The sequence below is a fragment of the Castanea sativa genome, chromosome 4 (assembly GCF_040712315.1).
Source record: "Castanea sativa cultivar Marrone di Chiusa Pesio chromosome 4, ASM4071231v1".
Lineage (NCBI taxonomy): Eukaryota > Viridiplantae > Streptophyta > Magnoliopsida > Fagales > Fagaceae > Castanea > Castanea sativa.
In genome coordinates this window covers 45,668,344-45,689,456 of record NC_134016.1, presented here as the reverse complement: position 1 = coordinate 45,689,456, position 21,113 = coordinate 45,668,344, and the positions used below count along the sequence as shown (strand labels likewise).

The following is a 21,113-nucleotide window of genomic DNA, read 5'->3' as shown; positions in this document are numbered from 1 at the left end:
ACACAAGTTTCATCTATTTGTCTATTTATTCAAACTCAATATACCTGCAAATCATTGCTATCCTTTGTTTTTCCTTTTCTTTTTTTCTCTTATGTCTTGATTGGGGATGACAACACAACCAACCTACCTAACTTCAAACACCCCAAAAGATTCATCACCATGTCATAGTCAAATGCATTAGAGCAATATTAGAGACACAATTTTTTTACTTCTTATAGTATGCCTTTTAAAGTAATAATTTATGATTGGAATAATATTTATATATATTTTTGAATGCATCATTGACACTACTTTTATTACATACTGACTACAAAAAAATGTCAATTACACACTATCATCCCTTGAGATTATTGAAATGACACTCTCCAAACATTTGTATAAATAACACTTATCCTTAAATCTATGCCTAACTTTTGTCAACAAAATATTTATTAAAAATAATATTTCTACCCTAACTATGAGCAAAATGACACTTCTCTCCAATAAGTTTTGGATTTTTTTTTTCTTAAACATAACATTCTATTAGAGAAGTAATATTATACCTAAGAGAGTCTAGGCTTTTTTTTTTTTTTTTTTTAATGAAAGATAGGCTAATTTGTTTCATTTAAAAGTATCATTAATACAAAAGTTTAAGGAAATTTCAAATTTCACTCCAATACATCTTAATGGAGGTTAGTGCAACTTTCAAAAAAAAAATTAAAAGTGTATGACACGAGATTTATTTATTTTATTTTTTAATAAATGGGTAAAATTTTCCCATAAGAAAAATTTTGAAACTTATGGGATTTCCACTTTATCACCTGAACTAAAACTCTACTCTGAATATCAACAACAACAACAAAAGAACTAAACTGTACTCCACTTTTCCTTACCCAAAAAATAATAAAAAAGAAAAAGAAAAAGAATAGAAACAACTGTACTCACAAAAATCAGAATACAAAATGAAATCTCATAAAAAAAAAAAATAATAATACAAAATGAAATAAAGACAGTGATGAAAGCGCGTGCGTGGCAGAGAGGATTCGGCGAAACATTCGGGCATTAGTCAATTTAACCTTTTTCACTTCTTTACTTCTTACTTCCTTCTCATTCCGCTGTCTATAAATATAAGCAACAACAACAACCACAGCCTCCCAACCCACGCTCATTTCATTTCTCATATTCTCTCTCTCTCTCTCTCTCTCTTCCCAACAACGATTCTTCTCTCTCTCTCTCTCTCACAGACACAAATGGAAGAAAATCAAACTATATCTCTTAACATTTGCTCTGTTCTCGTACCCGAAGGTGAGAGAAGTTTGCTCATATTGCTGTACCTCACGCATCTGGGTCCGGTTTTATATATAAATATTTTTTTTCTTTGCCGAATCTGGTTCTCATTTTATAAGTTGATCATATCTCTCTCTACTACTTCACATAAGCAAATTGCTAACAAATATTTTTTACCCTTTGCTGTTGGTTATATTTTTCAGATCTGCTTCATATTCACCGATCTTCTACATTCCTTCAGCTTCTCTCCCTTGCAAGGTACAACAATGGCTCTTTTATAGTTTATTTTTCTAACAAATATATATGAAGTCTAATTTATGAAGTGTAATTTCTAACACCAAATATATATTCACTGATCTGTGTTTTAACGTAGTTCATTAATTTATGAAGTGTAAAATGTGTTGGTCAGAGAGTAGAGACTCTGCTGAGGTCAGAGAGTGTTGAAGTTGTGGACAGAGTGTTGAAGTTGTGGAAAGGGTGTGAAGAGGAGAGAGAGACAACGCGGGTAGGCAAAATTGCGGTTCTGTAAACCTGCTCTGCAATAAATTTTTGTGGGACTCAACAAGTGAAGAAAGGAATTCGTCCACTACTTCTCCTTCCTTAGATGATGAAAGTTTGGAGTTGAATAGTTCAGAGGAGGCTTCAAGTGATGGCCTAGACGGCGTTGATCTCCCGTCCAATCTGTTATTGGTCCAGACAGCTTTAGGGAGTTCGTAATGCTACCCCTGCGGATGGTCAATGACTTTAGGTCCTCGGTCAAAGAATCTTATTTCAAAACTATTAGGGCCAAGTACCAAATTCCTGACAACATCCGTCTCCGTCTCCCCTATAAATCCGAGAAATGTTACTATAAGGGTGCTAAAGGTGTTGGGATTTATGAGCAACTGCTAAAGGCAGGGCTCAGATTTCCTCTAAGCTCTCTCCATCGTCGACTCCTTCAGTGTCTTGGTTTATCCGTCGCACAAATCTCCCCAAACGCCTGGAGGGTTTTTATAGACGCGGAGGTCTTGTACGGGGCCATGTCTGACGGTGCACGAAGGTTGACGGTGGAAGAATTCTTTCACTGTTACCGTCCCAATGAGATTACAAAGTCAAAGGATATGTATAGTTTCGTGGCTAGGAGCCCGTTGTTGAGGCTCGTGTGTAATACACCCGACTCTAATAGGGACTGGAAGAGTAGGTATTTTTTCATGGAAGGGGACGAGTGGATGTGTCGTCCAGGTGATAACAAATATATGCCTGTCGACACAACATGGGGCATAATGCCTCCGTCGGGTATGCACTTAGTTTAGTATTCCCGTGTGTGCTCAAACCTTGCTTTTATTTTTTGTAAGTTACTCTAAACGTCTTCTTTTGCAGCTTGAGACCGTCCACAAGTTTCACTAGAGCAGTGGAGCTTTTTGGAGAGGATTTTTAATAAGCCCAAGATTGAAGAGAGGACATGGGCTAAATTTATTACCCTCGACACACTCTACTAGTATTGTGAAGGTCCCAAACCTACTTTAGCTGTCCGTTGTTACGACACTAGAGTTCGCAAACGTAAGCCCGTCATTAAATGCTTTTAATTTCTTTTTCTCATACTTTTCTAATGCTGCACATCCGTCTTTTCTTTGTAGAAATGGACGATGCTAAAATAAGAGCCTTCATCAAACAACGAGCAGCTAAGAAAAAATAGGAGGCCAGTTAACAGATCAAGGGGACGGGTTCATTTGTTTCATCCAAACGGAAGCAACCGGAGAAAATTGACCGTCATCAAAAGAAACAGAAAACAACCCCTGAGCCCGTCATAGCGTTGGAAGCTGAGACCAAAAGAACGATCACTCCCATGGGGCTAGGAAAGGGTAAAGGTTTAATGAAAGGTCCAGCTCTTATTAGTGAGAAACCACCCGTCCTCCTGCGAGAAGATTCTGAGTATGCCTTGGAAAAGCTCTCGTCCATCATAACTGTTGACAACTATGAGGATCTTGGTAACCATGCTACAGAGGCGATGGGAGAGACGGGTCTTTTTACCATTTCTCAAGTATTTTACACCCGTCCTTCCTTATTCATCATTTTTGCCGAATTCATATTGACTTTGCTTTCAGGCCATGTTGATGATGAAGGGGTTGATGGGTCGTTGTCTGAATCATGAGACAACCTTGGACCGTCTCAGGAAGAAGAATAATTTGATGGAAGACGAGCTTCATGATCTGAAGGCTTGGGAGATCAACATGGAGAAAAAGCTTACCTGCTCTGAGCAGGTCAGAGGAGAGATAGAGAAGCAGACGGAGCAGCTGACACAAATCTTATGGATAAAGAAAAGGAGGTTACGGATGCCAAGAATCAGCTCCGTGAAGCCAAAGAAGAGGCGATACGGGAGTATCATGATTCCGACCTTCTTATAGCAGAACTTGGGAGCTCCTTTGCTGAAGGATTTGATGATGCCCTCCATCAGGTTAAGGCCTTGTATCCAGATCTGGACGTCTCCCACGTCTCTATAGACGTCCAAGGGCAGACGTTAGCCCATTTCGTCCATTCAGAAAGTACAGAAGACTTATTTGCTGTTAATGCTCCTCTTGTGGATGAAGGCCAGACTCCTGCTCAAAATCAAGAAGAGCCTGTGGACGATATCGTCCATCAACCAGATAACGAACAGAAGCATGAAAGCACTCCCCACCAGCAGCAGTATTTTTTTTTTTAAGATGTTAAGGACAGCTTTTAACCGTCGTATTTTGTTTATGCACATAATCCCTCTTGTAAGGTTTAACTAGCTTATTTGCTTGTTTTTATCCGTTTGCTTGTACCCTTGAATGGCTCTTATCCGACATGCATTTCTTAATTTATGGCTCGTGCAATAGGTATTCTAATCAAGTCGCAGGGGTCAATCCAAATGTGGACTTGTATGTACGATTGAGTTATCGTTCACTTGTGAGGTCCGACCACCTCACAATTTGACTATTTCATCCTTGTAGGAAATAAAAACTAAAAGATAAACTGGAAATGAGGAGGTAAACGATGCTGTCATCTTTGTCCTTCGCCTACTGGTAGTATTTCTTCAGGTACTCCGTGTTTTATAGGTGACTTAGCTTTTTTTCGTCTAGTGTCTCTAAGTAGTACGTTCCCTTCTTATGCCATGAAATGATCTTGTATGGTCCTTCCCGGTTAGGTCCTAGCTTCCCTTAGGAGGCATCTTTTGTAGCGCCGAGTATCCTTCTTAAGACCAGATCTCCCACCTGGAAGTCCCTGTGCCTGACCTTGGAGTTGTAATGCTTTGCCATTAGGTCCTGGTATCGCTCTAGTCTCTGCTTCGCTGTGCCCTGCTTCGTCCATAAGATCGAGCTGCAAACGCATGGCTTCATCATTTTTATTCTCGTTGTATTTTTCCACCCAGTAACTTGTTAGCCGCACTTCTGCCGGTATGACGGTCTCACTACCATACATCAATCGAAACAGCGTTTCCCCTATCGGTGTTCTCGTCATTGTCCTGTACGCCCATAAAACGCTTAATAATTTGCCTGACCATATGCCCTTTGCCCCCTCGAGCCGGGCCTTAATAATCTTGAGCAAGGACCTGTTTGTGACTTCAACTTGTCCATTGGCCTACGGGTGGGCAGGTGACGAGTAGTGATTCTTGATCCCAAGTTGGGAACAAAAGTGTCTGAATGCGTCGTTGTCGAATTGTTTTTCGTTGTCCGAAACTAGTACCCTCAGAATACCGTACCTGCAAATAATATTCCTCTATACAAAACTTCGGATATTCTTCTCCGTGATAGTGGCCAAAGCCTCTGCTTCCACCCATTTGGTGTAGTAATCAATGCTAACTACTAAGAACTTCAACTGCCTTAACGTTGTTGGGAACGAGCCCATGATGTCAAATCCCCATTGTGCGAATGGCCATGGAGTCGTCATAGGGGTGAGTTCTTCTGTTGGTTGCCTTATGAGATTGCCAAATCGTTGACACTTGTCGCTGGCCCTAACGTATGTGTTGGCATCCTTTTGCATTGTTGGCCAGTAGTATCCTGCACGGAGTAGTTTGTGCACCAAAGACCTAGATCCAGAATGGTTGCCGCAAACTCCTTCGTAGACCTCCCTCATGACGTAGTCTGCTTCGTCGTGGTCAAGACATCTTAGGTACGGTCGGGAGAATCCTCTTTTGTATAGGGCATCCTTAATCAAAACGAACCGGGCAGCTTTAACATTCAACTTTCTTGCGACCTCTTTGTTGTCTAGCAGTTTGCAGTCCTTGAGATACGCTGTTATCGGAGCCATCCAACAATGCTCACTTCTTACCTCCTGCATGCTAGTGCCATCTAATAATGATGATAGTTGGACAAAGGATAATACCTGGTCGGGGATGATCATAGGTTCTGCTGAAGCTGCTTTTGCGAGTCGGTCGGCATCTTGGTTCTCTTCTCTTGGGATTTGAACCAACCTGATCTGGAGATTGTTTGCTCGACCCTTCACTTCCTCGAGATACCTCTTCATTCTTTCATTCTTGCACTCGTAGCTCCCATTAACCTGACTGATCACAACTTGAGAATCGGAGTCTATGATCATACTCTTAGCTCCTGCAGCTATCGCGAGGTCAGTCCTGCTATTAAGGTTTCATATTTTGCCTCGTTATTGGAAGTAGAGAAATCCAGACGGATCATACATTCGATCTTATCTCCTTCCGGGGTGTGGAGTACCACTCCAGCCCCTCCAACATGTCTATTGGAAGATCCGTCTGTATAGATTTTCCATAAGGAAGTCTCCTTTGCCCCGTGGTCTTTAATGATAGTGAACCCAGTGACGAAATCTGCTAATACCTGTCCCTTCACAGCCGCTCGTGATTGATATCGAATGTCGAACTCACTCAGCTGGATTGCTCACAATGCCATTCGTCTGGCAACTTCGGGGCTACTCATTGCTCTTTGTAAGGGTTTATCTGTCATGACATTTATGGTATGTGCTTGAAAGTATGGTTTGAGCTTCCGTGCCGCGGTCACTAATGCGAAGGCGAGTTTCTCCATCTAAGGGTACCTTTCTTCTGCTCCTCTCAGTGCCCGGCTTATGAAATATACGGGCCTTTGTATCTTATCTTCTTCTCTGATAAGAGCCGCACTGACGGCTACTGAAGAGACGAAAAGGTATAGGAACAATTCTTCCCCCGGCATAGATGGGCTGAGCAACGGTGGAGCGGAGAGATACCCCTTTAAATCTTTAAATGCCTTTTGGCACTCGTTTGTCCATTCAAATGATCTTCTCAGCGTGCGAAAGAAGGGGAGGCATTTGTCCGTCGCCCTTGATACGAATCTATTCAGGGCTGCTATCTTGTCGTTCAAACTTTGTACTTCCTTTACCGTCCTTGGAGGAGCTAGTTCCATTATTGCCTTCACCTTCTCTGGACTGACCTCAATGCCCCTTTGGGATACCGTGAATCCTAAGAATTTTCCTGTGATTACTCCGAACGTGCATTTGCTCGGATTCAACTTCATTTTGTATGACCGAAGAGTGTCGAAAGTCTCCTAGCGGTCCCTTATGTGATCAGACTCCCGCACGCTTTTTACCAGTATATCATCTACGTAAACTTGCACGTTTCTGCCAATTTGGTGCATGAACATCTTGTTCATCAATCTCTGATATGTGGCTCCTGCGTTTTTAAGCCCGAAAGGCATTACTTTGTAGCAGAAAAGCCCCTGACTCGTTACGAATGAGGTTTTCTCCTGATCAACCTTATCCAATTTAATTTGGTTGTAGCTGGAGAAGGCATCCATAAAGCTCAAGAGTTCATGTCTTGCGGTGGAGTCTACTAGGGTGTCAATACGTGGGAGTGGGTAACTATCCTTAGGGCAAGCCCTATTCAGATCTGTGAAGTCAACAAACATTCTCCACTTCCCATTGGCTTTCTTGACCATTACTACATTTGCCAACCAATCGGGGTAGTACACCTCACGTATGAAGTCTGCTTCTTGTAGCTTCCGTACTTCTTCTGCTATGGCTCGATCTCGTTCAAGGGCGAACACTCGTTTCTTCTGTCAGATAAAAGAGAAAGAGGGTGACACATTCAACCTATGAACCATGACCAACGAGTCTATCCCCGGCATGTCTTCGTGACTCCATGCAAAAACATCTTGGTTTTTCTTGAGGAATAATGCAAGCGCTTGTTAGACTGTTTGGCTGGCCAAGGTGCTGATTCTTGTGGTCTGTTCGGGCCTAGAATCATCTAGGTGTACTTCTAACTTTTCCACCAGTTCTGCTACCGTTCGCTCTTCCTCGATGTTCATTGCTTGTAGGTGGTCGTCTATTTCCATCATGGTGACGTAGCATTCCGGTGCAGCCACCTGATTTTCGCGCAGCTCTCCAACTCTGTATTTGGTGGGGAATTTGACCATTAGATGGTAGGTCGAGGTTACAGCCTTCCATGCATTGAGAATGGGCCGTGTGAGGATGGCGTTATAAGCAGAAGAGCAGTCGACCAAGAGAAAAACCACATCCTTGGTTATTTGCTGTGGGTAATCCTCGACCGTTACAGACAATGTGATGACGCATAAAGGGTAGACTCTTGTCCCTCCGAAGCTAACGAGGGGTGCATTTGTTGGGACCAGTTGCTCTCTACCAATCCCCATCTGCTGGAACACGGGGTAGTAGAGAATATCCACCGAGCTCCCGTTATCAACCAAAACTCGATGCATAATGTAGTCCCCTGCCCGTATACTGACGACAAGTGCGTCGTCATGTGGGTGGTGAAGGTGTCGTTCATCTTCTTTCGAAAACCCAATGCTGGGGTTATCAAGTCGCACCATTTTTGGTGAGGAACCCATCAACTGGACGCTTTGAACCATCTGCAAGTACGTTTTTCGGGCCTTTTTAGACGACCCTGCAAAAGTAGTGCCCCTACAATCATCTGTATGTCTCCTACAGGTGGTCTTGGACGCTCGTTTTCCCGTCGAAGGGTTTGCTTCTGGGGTTGGTCCGTTCTTTCCTTCCTTACGAACCTCTGCAACCCTCCTTGCCTAATAAGGGCTTCAATTTGCTGTTTTAAGTCATAACAATCCGCCGTGTCGTGGCCTTGATCGCAATGAAAACGGCAGTATCTGTCCTTTGGCCTCTTGTTAGGATCTCCCTTCATCTTGCCAGGGAACGTCAGGGCTCCTTCATCTTTAATCTGCATTAATACTTGGTCGATCGGGGCAGTGAGAGGGGTGAAGTTCATGAACCTACTCGTGGATGGTTTGGATCCTCGATCTTCCCGTCGCTCTCCAGTTCTAGCCATCTTTCATCTCCTATCCAATCATGCGTCTTCCTGCCTTTCCCTTTTCCTAGGTTTCTCTTCTCGGGCCAGCAATGCATCTTCTGCATTCATGTACTTTGTTGCCCTGTAGAGCACATCTGACATTGTCTTCGGCTCATTCTTATATAAGGAGAATAACAACATACCCTTCCGCATCCTATTTGTGAAAGCTGCTACCAGTATCTTGTCGGTCGTCCGCCTCGTCTATTAAAAGAGTCTCTTTGTTGAATCAGGATATGTATAACCTTAGCGTCTCGTCTTTCAGTTGCTTAATACTCATCAAACAGGTTGTGGACTTCTTGTATCGATGGCCTCCAATAAAGTGTGAAACGAATTGAGCGCCTAACTCCTTGAAAGTGCTGATCGAATTCGGTGTCAGTCTGCTGTACCATAACCTCGTAGGTCTTTTCAGTGTAGTGGGGAAGGCCTTGCACATGATCTCATTCGGAACACCTTGAAGGTGCATCATGGTCTTGAAAGATTCTAGGTGATCTAAGAGGTCCTTGGACCCGTCATAACTCTCCACCTAAGGCACGCAAAACTTTGGGGGAAGGGGGCATGAACTAACAAGTGCTGTGAAAGGCAAATCGGTTCGTTTGACCAAGTCATCGAGGTCGTTGGATACTCGACCCTTGAGGGAATTCATCATCACATCCATCCATTCCCTCATCATCCGCATCTCAGCGGCTACGTGAGGAGGGAGAGCGTCCGAGAAAGATGGTCGGTTGGTGTCCTGCCTCTCCAGTCTGCTCGGAGCATGGCTACCTTCGGGTCCTTCCTGATTTCTCCTTTCAGCACTCGTTCCTTCCTGGTCCTCCTCTTGTGTGCCAAGATGCGCATTTCTTTGTCGCAACTGCTCCTCCAAATCATGATTTTGCTTAGTTAGGCATTCGACCGCTGTGCGAGCGTTTGGACTTGCTTCTCCAAGGCAGTGGCGTGCAGTTCGTTGCCCTGATTGTTGGTTATTGCCATTGATCGGGTGAGTACCATGCAACTTTTTGTCTTAGGGATAAAGCCAAGGCTGATCAGTCGCTTCTCCCCACAGACGGTGCCAACTGATGATGCCGAAAAAATCACCAGTAAGCTACACGCGCTCTCGAACCGCGACAACACCTGCAAAACAAAAAGAAAGAAGACCTAACAGAGAGTACTGGTGTGGTGCCGGCCAAAAATCCTCCGAAGGTCAAGTTTGAACTTTTCTCACAACCCTAGAGTGCCAGAGTTGAGTCAATAATGCGTACCTTGATTTATGAGGGTTTTGGGATATTTATATTAGTGTAGGGTTAACATCCATGCCTTGGCCAGGAAACCCTTTTCTTTTAGGATAGCACCTCTTCTATTCTGCATACCTTATAGAATTCTTTTCCTTATAGGAGTCTTTTGATTATGGTTAAACGTGTGACGCAAGAACTCTCCTTATTCAAGTTTGCGTGGAGATCAAGCAAAGCCCTATCAGATTTATCGTGAGATGCAAGTTGATTCCAGTTAGGAATCCTTAAGGCCTAATCAACACAAATGGAGGCTAGATGTTACAACCGTCCACTATGTGTCCTTGTAATATCGACCCGTTGACCATCCACATGTCAATACCGTACCGTCATGTTTCAAGAAGCGATCCGTCTCTAATTTTATCTTCTTCAGTAACTAAACCTGATTTTCATTTGCCCAAATTGTGGACGTCTGTTATATGTGCTTAACTATCCTATCATGCATGCAACAATCAAAGTGGTCAAGCATAGATTGCAGTCAAGCGTGAAGACATGCAATGCAAAATCACTTACGCTTATCACACACAAATTACACAATCACACACAACTACTTTAACAATAACTATAACTAATTAAAGCTGATTTTTCATTGGTCCAAACTGTGAATCTCCGTTATATGTGCTTAACTACCCTATTATGCATGCAACAATCAAAGTAGTCAAGCATAAATTGCGGTGTAGTGTGAAAACATGTAGCCTATCCAGAATTTTGGTTATGATGGTTTAACTTCTAAGTAAGTGGTGTCCTTAATATATTCAAATAGTTAGAAGACAATGTTCCCTCAAGAATCAGGAAAAGACTAATTCCATAATAGGTAGCCGACTTTCTAGAAGAAAGGTGTTTATCCAAAAAAAAAAAAAATCAAGTAGAAGGGTACTATTTTCTCTTTTAATTTTCAAATTCTTTTTTTACGTACATTATTTTTATACCTCATTACTTTTAGGTTATATATATATATATATATGAAAAATAAAGGAGGGCTCTAAACCATCTCCAACTTTTGAATATAACACCTAAGGAGGAAAAGAAAATATAGTGATCGATCATTCCAATCACAAAGGATAGGCCATCGTCAGGCCACGCACATAGTGAGAAAAAAAAATTACATTCCGAGAAACAATGGAAATAGACCTATCCTTGTTATTTTTAGTTGCAACTTGCAACTATATTTTAATCAACTTTCAACAAAAAAAACATTAATTGGACTAAGATTCGTTTGGTATTGTTGTATGAAGTAAAGCACGGGCTATAGAGCATTATCATAGTTAGGTTTAGCACCTCCATTTTAGTTTCATTGTCTTCCAATCAAACAGACTGTGCATCTTTTACTATATGTTTCGGTTTTTATAATTATTTTACCAACAAGCAGATGAAGGCTACACTGGTTGAAAATTGAAAATTAGTGCTGAAATGTAGGAATTAATGCTAATTTGATAGTTTAATTTCTTAATGCAGTATCATACAAATAACTTAGGCGTAACAAGTCACTCAACTAAACATCATTTTCACTTATAAAAACTATATTATTTAAATGACTTTTCTTGGCAAAAACACCATTTTGGTCTCCTACATTTTGGGGTCATAGTCAATTTGGTTCTTACATTTTGGTAGAAGTCAATTTGGTCATTGCTATTTTCAACTTGCGGTCAATTTAGTCACTATCGTTAACTTAGTAATGAAAAATGCATACGTGGCTAACGGTATGCACATTAAGCACATTTGATACTGACGTGACAAATTAATAAAAATAATGTTTAATAAATATTTTAAAATTCCACGTTGGCATTTTTCCCAATTTTAATAAAAATATTTTTTATTTTTATTTTGCAGTAGAAAAAAAAATTAGGAATCTCAAATTTTCATGGCTCCCAAACACAAAATCACCTTCTTTATTTTTCTATCTTAAATCCTTGAATTCATGAATATATTCCACAACATCTCACCTCTATACAATTGAGAAACATCCTGATTAGAAATAGCCAATAAGAAATTGGAATTTTAGAATACAAAAAATTTCAAAAAATTATTCCCAGCAAACTTTCTTGGTAACCAAACAAAAACCAAAAAAGAAAAAGAAAAAGAACAAGAACAAACCCAGATGGAAACCCTCTCATTTCAGGTTGGTATCTTTGTGTTGAGTCCAATCCTATGGCTTTGATGGGGACAAGTCTAGCTAAATTTGTTTACAAAAAATCCAGATAATTTGGTGACCAAATATCCCCTTGAAACCTCAAAAAACCAAGTCAAAACACCAAACCCAGGGAATCTAAAATCAACCTCAAAACCCCATTTTCCAAACCCTAACAACCAAAAGAAAATCCATTAAAAAGGAAACAAACTTGATCATTTGGTGGCTGTGATGAGATCTCCATTCAGCGATGGGGTTTGGTGGTTGGTGACAGCGCAAGGTAGGAACGGCAGCGGCACAAACCTAGAACCCTGAACCCGCATCCCTAAGCTTTTGCTATATCTCTCTTTAATCTAGTAATCTTGGCTCTAATTGGCGTGTGGGGTTTTCTAGTCTCAAAATTGGTTTGGTGATAACAGAGAGTGGGTCTGTTAGCTGTAGTCTTGGTTGTTTACATTTGTAATTGAGATTGTGAGGGGTAAACTATGGGTTTAAAGGTGGTCTTAAATGAAATGGGTTTGTGTTGATGTACTAATCTAATATTTGTATTTTTGTGTTTGGTTGCCAAGAGAGTACACGAAGATGCAAAGAAAATTTGAGATTTCTATTTTTATTTTTCATCTTTAAAATTGTGAAATTAATATTAAAATTATTTTTAGTAAAATTAGGGGAAAATGCCAACATGAAATTTTAAAATATTTATTAAACATCATTTCTATTAATTTATTTGTCACGTTAGTATCAAATGTGTCAACTGTGCATACGGTTAGCCAGGTATGCATTTTCCGTTACTAAGTTAACAGTAGAGACTAAATTGACCGCAAGTTGAAAATAGCAAGGACCAAATTGATTGCTACCAAAATGTAAGGACCAAATTGACTATGACCCCAAAATGTAGGGACCAAAATGGTGTTTTTGCATTTTTTTTTCTTACTTGAATGAAAGAGTCATTCCTTTTCATTCTATAGAAATGATGAAATGAGACCACCATATTTTCCAAGTGTAAGTTGGCAAATATGGAATCTTTGCAAGCTATCAATGATTCCTTTAGTTACACGGAACCTAATTTGACTCAGCTCAATTGTCATTTTCAACAATTTGCAATTTTATTTTTTCTTTGATTATTACCTGAAAGCCAATTTCAGTCTTCAAAATAAATAAAAATGTTAAAAAGAAGAAGAATGTTTATAAGGGACAAGGAAGAGCTAACATGATCTTTATTCTTAAGTCACATGTGTGAATCCAGTTTACGCGAGAAACAAACCAGCAAGGTTTTCTATTCCATGTGATAGATGCTCGATTGTCTGAATTAAGGTTGAACATGATAATTCAATTGATTGGGTCTAGAGTCTAAGGTATAATACTTGTAACAAATATATGTCATATATTTGTCCAAAAAAAAAAATCTGAGAACATAACGTTTAAAATACTAATTATATTTCTTTAGAGTTGGAGTGTTTACTGTTTAAACGAAAGGTTTTGCGAGGGAAAATATTGATCTTTGAAAATGAATCAAAACCCTAAATAGGTAGTTTTTCCTATCCCAGTACTTAAGTTGAACTATACCGTTGCCATTTTCTCTTTGAGTATATTTAATCCAAGTATCGCTATTAGAAGTTTTAAAGGTATTAACGTAGTAGGGAAGATTGAAGAGGGGGTTCAGGTGGTAGTAGGAGCATTTCTAACCAATAAAAAAAGTATCTGAAAGCTCACTGTGTGTAAACCGCTAATGAATGTTTAGACCCCCAATTTCAAATTTAACCAATACAAGCTTATACTCAAATAATAGATGTGCGGAATGATAAGTACAAGTTAAATACCATAATTAATCACAACATAGCAGTAATTAAAAGGTAAGAATAAGGGTTAGAGAGATGCAAACATAAAGATATCACTGGCACGTGTTATCAAAGAGAAAACCAAAGAACTCGACGAAAAACACCTCTCCGCCACCCTCCAAGCGGTGAAATGATCTATTAAAGAATAAAGTTGGGATACACGAATAATAATAGACCCTTCAAGCCTAATCTATCCAACCTAAGCCCTTCAAACTTCTCGCTCTAACAAGGTTAAGCCTAACCGTGTCTTCTTTAGCTTTCTAGATCATGCAATAAGCTCATTGCATCAACCAAGTGAATTGGTCATCTCTAAACTGCTTCCCAAGCGCCAAACTACCTCCTCACTGATATGGGTATGGTGAGATAAAGATTTTGCTAATAATCATCTCAAGGGTATGTCAATGGAGAGTGTGAGAGCAGAGAAATTTGGAGAATCAAAAGTCTATGATTGTAGATGAGTCAATCTTGGTTTTCTCTCTCAAAATCTCTCTAAAAGCTTTCTACATTTCGTGGGTATAAGAGTATTTATAGTAGGGTATGAGAGGAATGTGAAAAGTCATTTTTTTGTAAAACAGGGCATTCTGGCGACTCACTCTCCCGATTGGAACGTGTTGCGAGTTTGAGTTGTGAGATAACTGTCCTGCCAGATTGTACTTTTTGTTTTGTATTGCTCTAGCTGTTGTGACCCTTCAACTTCCAGCATTCTTTATATGTGTGGCATTTTGGCGAGTTGCCAGTCGCAAGTCACTCGTAAGATCCAGTCGCGAGAATCCTCTAAATGCTCACACACTTGAGTTTCTTCATACTTTCTCACACACAACTCTTAGATTATTCCCACTTAAATACATGGTATTTAATTACTGAAATTACAAGCAAATTTGGCACAGAATAAAGCTAACACATGGTTGAATAAAACTAACACATGGTTGAATAAATTCAACCTTGCAGTATCAACTTTGTAAAGAAAGTGTATGTGTGTGTGTGCGTGTTGTTCTTTTTTTTTTTTTTTTTGTATAAAGAATAAAATTTGATTAATACCTAACAATGAATTGTATCTCTAATAGGAGATATGAATAGACACCTTCTTTTTGTAAAAGCAATGTGAAGGGAAGTCTTAGCTTAAAATAGAAGAAATAGAAATCCCATTATGATTGACCTTTCATTCGAGTAGTAGGCTAGCTAGTAGCTCAAAACCTAACTTGTGTTTTGATTTTGGACCCTTAACAAGCCTTTTTGTTAAGGAAATATTTTATGTAATTAGCTAATCTTTTGACAAAACACATTTACTTGTAATTGGGTAGATCTAGGATGGGTTTAGTACTTCAAGAAACATGTTGTTCAAGCCAAGTATTAAAGCCATGAAGATTGGACCAAGAAACAAGTGAAGAAAAGTTGTTCATTAAAACTGGACAGATTCTCGACAGCTACCAATAAATAATATCTATTGAAGATTAATGAATCTCGACAGATAGCTCGACAGATTTATCTATCGAGGTCTCGACAGATATATCTATCGAGTTCTTGACAGATATCTCGATAGCTATATCTATCGAGATCTACGAAATCAGAATTTCTAGATATGATTTTCGGCCCATGCTGACATATATGTGTAGGGTTTTTTTTCTCACAACTCTATACATATATAAGGCTTATTTATAAGGCTGTCACATAAGAAAATACAAGGAGAGCATATGCAAAAAGTGACCGAGTGCTTATTCTCTCTGAAATATGTTACTGCGTCTTTGCGCTTTAGAATTTTGTAATCAAGTGCTTCTTGATCTTCATTGTTGATGAAGTGAAGAACTTTGTAGCCAACATATTCTTCAAGTTGGTGAGTTAGTCACGTACTGGGATCCGTGTATCATTGGTTAGTCACGTATTAGGATCTGTGCAAAAGGGTGGCGTTCATATACTGAAGAGTTCAAAGGTTCTGAAGCGGTAGAAGGTTTCTGTTGTAAGTTCATCTATAAGGATTGTAGAGTTTAGGGACAAAGGTTTTGTACTAGATCTGAAACTTCTCTTTACTATAGTGAATTGCTTTACGAGAAGTTTCCCCCCAGGTTTTTTACTGTAAAACTAGTTTGTTTCATTCGTTTTTTTGGGTCATCATATCTTGTCTTATTTACTTTTCCGCTGTGCATGATATTGACATGATATCGATGTTAGTTTGTTTTAACAAGATTTATTCATAATCAATCTACTTAACAACTTGGGTTTAAAACTTGTTAATTCTATCAACCGGGGTCTAAATTTCTCAACACTTTCAAATTACAATTATCTTGTAACTTTGGACCACCAATTTGGAGGGTACTTGAGAAACCATGTCTGGTCTTTCGACATGGTGCTTACTACTTTGCTTCAAGAGTGATTAAATTTGGACCAACGACATGGTAGTTGAGCTTTAAGCTAGTGCTTTAATACAAAAAGATGGTGTTCCTTGTTTAGTGATGATTTTGTGTTTGCTCATTCACTCACATTTTGGGTCTGTAATGGTCAACATACATGGGTATCACACTCTTATACATCTTGGGTTTCTGGCTATTAGAAATATTGCCTAGGGTCAATTTTAAAAGAAAGGTAGTGCATGGTGCACCATTGCCAAACTAGAATGGATTTACACTTCTTCTTAATATCTTTGGCTCTTGGGTTTTTAGGCTTGGGCTTCCACAACTCATATAAGGGGCTAATAGCTAGTAGTAACGAGGCATTAGTAAATTAGCAAATTTTTATACTTTTATACCTCTTGGTATTCAAAATAAAAATATATCTATTGGAACAAGAGAAAAAATATCAACTATATGTTAATTTACAAATATATGACGGAAATGGTAGAGTAATTATGAAGTATTGTACGTAATTGCAACCAACTAGAAGAGGCCATAAATTTTGGTTCAATATTTCTATTAGGGTTTGTTTGGATTGAGCAGGGAGGGAAGGGGAGTAGAGGGAGGTAGAGTAGAGTTGACTGAAAATAGGCTAATTTTGGGTCAATTCTTATCTACTCTACTCTACTTCCTCTTTCTTCCCTTCAATCCAAACAGACCATTAACGATCATATACCAATTTTCATTGCGAGTTGTTTTTCTCAATAAAAAAGAATTATTTGTAGCTTGGCCTTGTCAAATACCGCTTAAGTTCATTGCTGAGTTCAAATTCATAGATTGAAATGTAAGAAAAGACAAAGATAAACATGCATTATCGCATCATCTTATGGTCGAAAGTAACTAATTTTCAAAATGTATTACTGAGTCCCCTTCCAAAAAAAAACTTACTATTTTTATCACAATCTATACAATAGGTTAAACTTAGAAAGAAGACCTAAATAAGTCACATAACTACTTTTTCAAAATCCTTGATTCTAGATAAAATTCTACATTTAGATTTAAAAGGTTCTATGTTATAGTTCCGACTATCTCTCGTTCTATAAATCCCACTTGACTCCTTTTAGTTTTTTTGCATAGACTTTGTAGTTTCATCAAACTTGTTTTTCTCTACTCTCTCCCTCTCTCTCTCTCTCTCTCTCTCTCTCACACACACACACACATTTCCTAGCAAAGAATAAGAAATGACAAGCTATTATTCACTCTCTCTCATCACCATTCTCTTCTCTCTCCTAATCCCAAACCTCATTGCCACCAGACCAGTTAAAGACCCCAAAATTACAGTACAAGCAGTACAAAGGTAAAAAACCATAAATGTTACAATGTTACCTTGAAAAAAAAGTTAGTTACCTTAGTTTTTACAGTTTAAATTCTATAGTGTTAAGTTGTGTCATTTTTTATATGGCAGGAGCATCAATGCCTCTTTGATTAGGAGAAATTTGGAGGAGGGTTCCTCTTGCTTAACTGGGAATCCAATTGATGATTGTTGGAAGTGTGACTCCACATGGGATAAGAATCGGCAGAAGCTTGCTGATTGTGCAGTCGGGTTCGGCAAGAATGCTGTTGGTGGTAAAGATGGTAAGATTTATGTGGTTACAGATCCCAGTGATAATGATGTTGTAAATCCCAAGAATGGGACTCTAAGACATGCTGTGATCCAAGATGAACCATTGTGGATTATATTTGAACGTGATATGGTGATCAAATTGAAGGTGGAATTGATTATGAACTCGTATAAGACCATTGATGGTAGGGGAGCTAATGTGCACATAACTGGTGGTGGATGCATTACTATTCAGTCAATAACTAACATTATAATTCATGGGATAAACATACATGAATGTAAGCCAGCAGGGAATACTAATGTGAGAAGTTCCCCAGGTCACTTTGGGCATAGGGGTATTTCAGATGGTGATGCTGTAAACATCTTTGGTAGTAAACATATTTGGGTAGACCATGTCACACTTTCAAACTGTGATGACGGTCTGATTGATGCAGTTGAAGGTTCATCCTTGATTACCATTTCAAACAGTTTATTTACACAACATGATAAGGTTATATTATTGGGACACAATGATGCCAACACTGTAGACAAGAGCATGCAAGTCACTATTGCCTTCAATCACTTTGGAGAAGGGCTTACTCAAAGAATTCCAAGGTAAAGTGCCAAAAGGAAAAAAGAAAAAAAAAAGTGTAAATTAACCTGTCAATTTAATTGGTTTGGTTTGTTTGTTTGTTATCTAGTTGGTACATTGTGATGTTTTAACATATACTTTTTCACAATAATTTGCAGGATTAGGCACGGGTACGTCCATGTGGTGAATAATGACTACACCAAGTGGAAAATGTATGCCATAGGTGGGAGTGCTGCCCCTACCATCCTTAGCCAAGGGAACAGATTTCTAGCACCAGATGATGTAAAAAGCAAAGAGGTAAAATCCCCTTATTTATTATTCAATTGCTTACTTTTTTGCAAAAGTAAATGCATCATTTTTAACTTGGGTTTCTCACTTTTATTTTTTACTACCAATTACAATATATCATATTCTTGAATCGAGTTGGTCCAAGATTATTGCATTCATAATTTTTACTAAAATTTATCCTATTGTGAACTTGTGCAGGTGACCAAATACGAAGATGCACCAAAAAGTGAATGGCAGAAATGGAATTGGAAATCTGAAGGAGATGAATTTCTAAATGGTGCATTTTTCACATCCTCCTCTAGAGCTATTAATTCCTCAAATGTTGCATTTTTCACATCCTCCTCTAGATCTAGTTCTTCCTTAAGCGCTTCTGACATAAGTGCAAAAGCAGTTACTCTTGTTCCCAAACTTACAGCTAATGCGGGTGCACTTAAATGCAAGAAGGGATCTGCATGCTGATTTGTGATATCTCTCTACTTTTCTCTAGTAGAGTAGTAATATTTTTTTTCCCAAAATTTTCCAATTTGTTAAAATAAAAAATTTAGTTGTTAAAATAACAAATTGTGATACTGAAGATACATTTCTTCACTAATAAAACTTTGCTTATGCACAGAGCATTACAAGATACATTAGTTTTCAAAATTTTATGTCTCAAGATTGTTGGAGGTAACTTGCAGATTAAACCTAACCAATAATGCTAATAATGTCTATTATAAAGCAAAAGAGTTCATGAGAATCGTAATCTTCTCAAACTTAACAAGTTAATATATGTTAAACATATTGTAGCCCAAGTGACCTAAACTAATTATAGGTTCCATGTACTTGTAGAATAAGCAACTTAACCTCATGTTAATCTGTATTTAGTCTAGGATTGTTTAAATATTCTCTACTACATAAATTCTACATTAGGTACATTGTATCTTCCTGATCACTGTCTTCCTCATCCTCATTGCTATTTCCCTCTCCATGGAGATGCCATCTAGTATAGTCATTCATCATCCCTTTCCATATGAGGACTCCTGTAACCTCAACTCGTGTTCTTCTATACCTATTGTTACAATTATTACAAGGACATTTTATCTTCATATCCTCTTCTTTGATACGTTGAAATGCATACTCAACAAACTCTATTACTTCACAAGCACTTGTTCTTGTGGAGTGACCATCGCACAAATAATATGTGGTGGTTCAAATGATAAACTATTGAAAGTATAGAAATCAAAAATTGAATATTCGTGAGCATTAAATTTCTAAAATATACCTATTCAATATTTTCACAAGAGGTGCACCTAAAATCAACATCACTAAGTTGCGTTAATAAAAAAAAAAAAAAAAAAAACAACCATCATTTAATTTCTCAAATTTTCTCATCAACAATATTTATTTATTTATTTTTGCTTGTCTCTATCTCATTTCAATGCCAACTGAGCGCAGAGTTGTGGATCACCTATGTACAAGTTAATGTGACAAACTAAATATTGAATCCCCTATTTCCCAAACATCCTCACCAACCAATCAAAAAACACACACAAGAAGTTCACTTTCCTTTTATCTTTTCCTATTTCTTTAATTTCAGCACATAGAAGATTCTCCGGCGACACCCATCTCTATCCTCTTTTTTTCCTCTTTTTTTTTTTTTTTTTATTTTATTATTATTTTTTTTTTCATATGTACGTAACAACAAAGTTACAAAACATGTTCAAAGTAACCAACACCCGCCAAATTATATAAGCAATAAAAAAAAGTTCCACACAAACATATATTTTTGTAATATATGCATGCATCCTAAAAAAAAATCTTAGAGATCGAAAATGAATCGGATCATTTGCGTAACCATGAGGAGTAGATACAATCTTTGTTGGTTTTGGATGGTGGCACTTGTATCTCAAACTGTTTGTCTCTCTGTGTGGATTCATTGTGGTTGCATTAAGGTTAATGAATGGTTTTCAGTGAGATCTAAAAGGGAACCTGCAAATATAGACAAAATTTAACTATAAAATTGGTTGTAACATAAGACTATAACCTTGCGCAATATCTTTTTATTGGAGGTGATCAAAATTCACCATTGGATTAAATCTTCTTCTTATAACCTCCATGCTTACAAAATTTCTAGAAAATAAAAAATCAATAGCTGTATCATCAATAAATTTTTTAAATTGCAAGTTTTTGTAGTTTAAAATTATGCATAAAATATAAGCTTATAGATTATATCATAAATAATATCTGATGACAATTCAATAGTTAAATTTTCAAAATATTTAGTATTTTTATTTTATTGAGTAAGGTTATAGCTTAAGGCTACAACCCATTTTGTAGCTAAAATTTGTCTTACAAATATGATAAAAAAGAGAAGGTTAATCATACAAAATAAAATAGATAAAGAAGGTGTATCAGTGTTTCTCTTCACAAAAACTATTGAGACATTTCAATTGCTAATTCAAATATCCTATGAGACAAATATCAAACAGCTTATGGGTTTCATCAAACACTATAGGTAGTAGTAATCAATCAATAATAACATGAAAGTGAAAACATAGGACGAAATTCGCAAATCTAT

The 21,113-nt window shown here is 38.1% G+C and overlaps 2 protein-coding genes across 6 annotated transcripts; both read left to right on the top strand.

The window, feature by feature from the left end:
- Window positions 1-1,162: 1,162 nt before the first annotated feature.
- Window positions 1,163-4,246, top strand: LOC142631769 (uncharacterized). Of its 5 annotated transcripts, XM_075806081.1 has the most exons (4): window positions 1,163-1,284; window positions 1,470-1,524; window positions 2,883-3,286; window positions 3,351-4,246. In XM_075806081.1, exons 3-4 carry the CDS (start codon window positions 3,092-3,094, stop codon window positions 3,648-3,650), a joined length of 495 nt encoding a protein of 164 aa, XP_075662196.1. In that variant the 5' UTR covers window positions 1,163-1,284; window positions 1,470-1,524; window positions 2,883-3,091; the 3' UTR covers window positions 3,651-4,246. The 5 variants fall into 5 exon arrangements, 1 of the variants encoding a protein (XP_075662196.1); XR_012843658.1 differs by lacking the exons at window positions 2,883-3,286; window positions 3,351-4,246 and adding an exon at window positions 1,676-1,958; XR_012843657.1 differs by lacking the exons at window positions 2,883-3,286; window positions 3,351-4,246 and adding an exon at window positions 1,657-1,958.
- A 13,071-nt stretch (window positions 4,247-17,317) lies between these two features.
- LOC142631871 (putative pectate lyase 5) lies at window positions 17,318-19,153 on the top strand. The gene is made up of 4 exons (XM_075806199.1): window positions 17,318-17,433; window positions 17,542-18,291; window positions 18,427-18,565; window positions 18,755-19,153. Exons 1-4 carry the CDS (start codon window positions 17,318-17,320, stop codon window positions 19,013-19,015), a joined length of 1,266 nt encoding a protein of 421 aa, XP_075662314.1. The 3' UTR covers window positions 19,016-19,153.
- The last annotated feature ends 1,960 nt before the right edge of the window (window positions 19,154-21,113 follow it).

Coding starts and splice junctions, on each gene's coding strand:
- LOC142631769 (XM_075806081.1), top strand. CDS start 3,092: ATGGGGCTAGGAAAGGGTAAAGGTTTAATGAAAGGTCCAGCTCTTATT. Junction 3,287..3,350: donor GTCTTTTTACCATTTCTCAA/GTATTTTACACC, acceptor CTTTGCTTTCAG/GCCATGTTGATGATGAAGGG.
- LOC142631871 (XM_075806199.1), top strand. CDS start 17,318: ATGACAAGCTATTATTCACTCTCTCTCATCACCATTCTCTTCTCTCTC. Junction 17,434..17,541: donor ACAGTACAAGCAGTACAAAG/GTAAAAAACCAT, acceptor TTTATATGGCAG/GAGCATCAATGCCTCTTTGA. Junction 18,292..18,426: donor CTTACTCAAAGAATTCCAAG/GTAAAGTGCCAA, acceptor AATAATTTGCAG/GATTAGGCACGGGTACGTCC.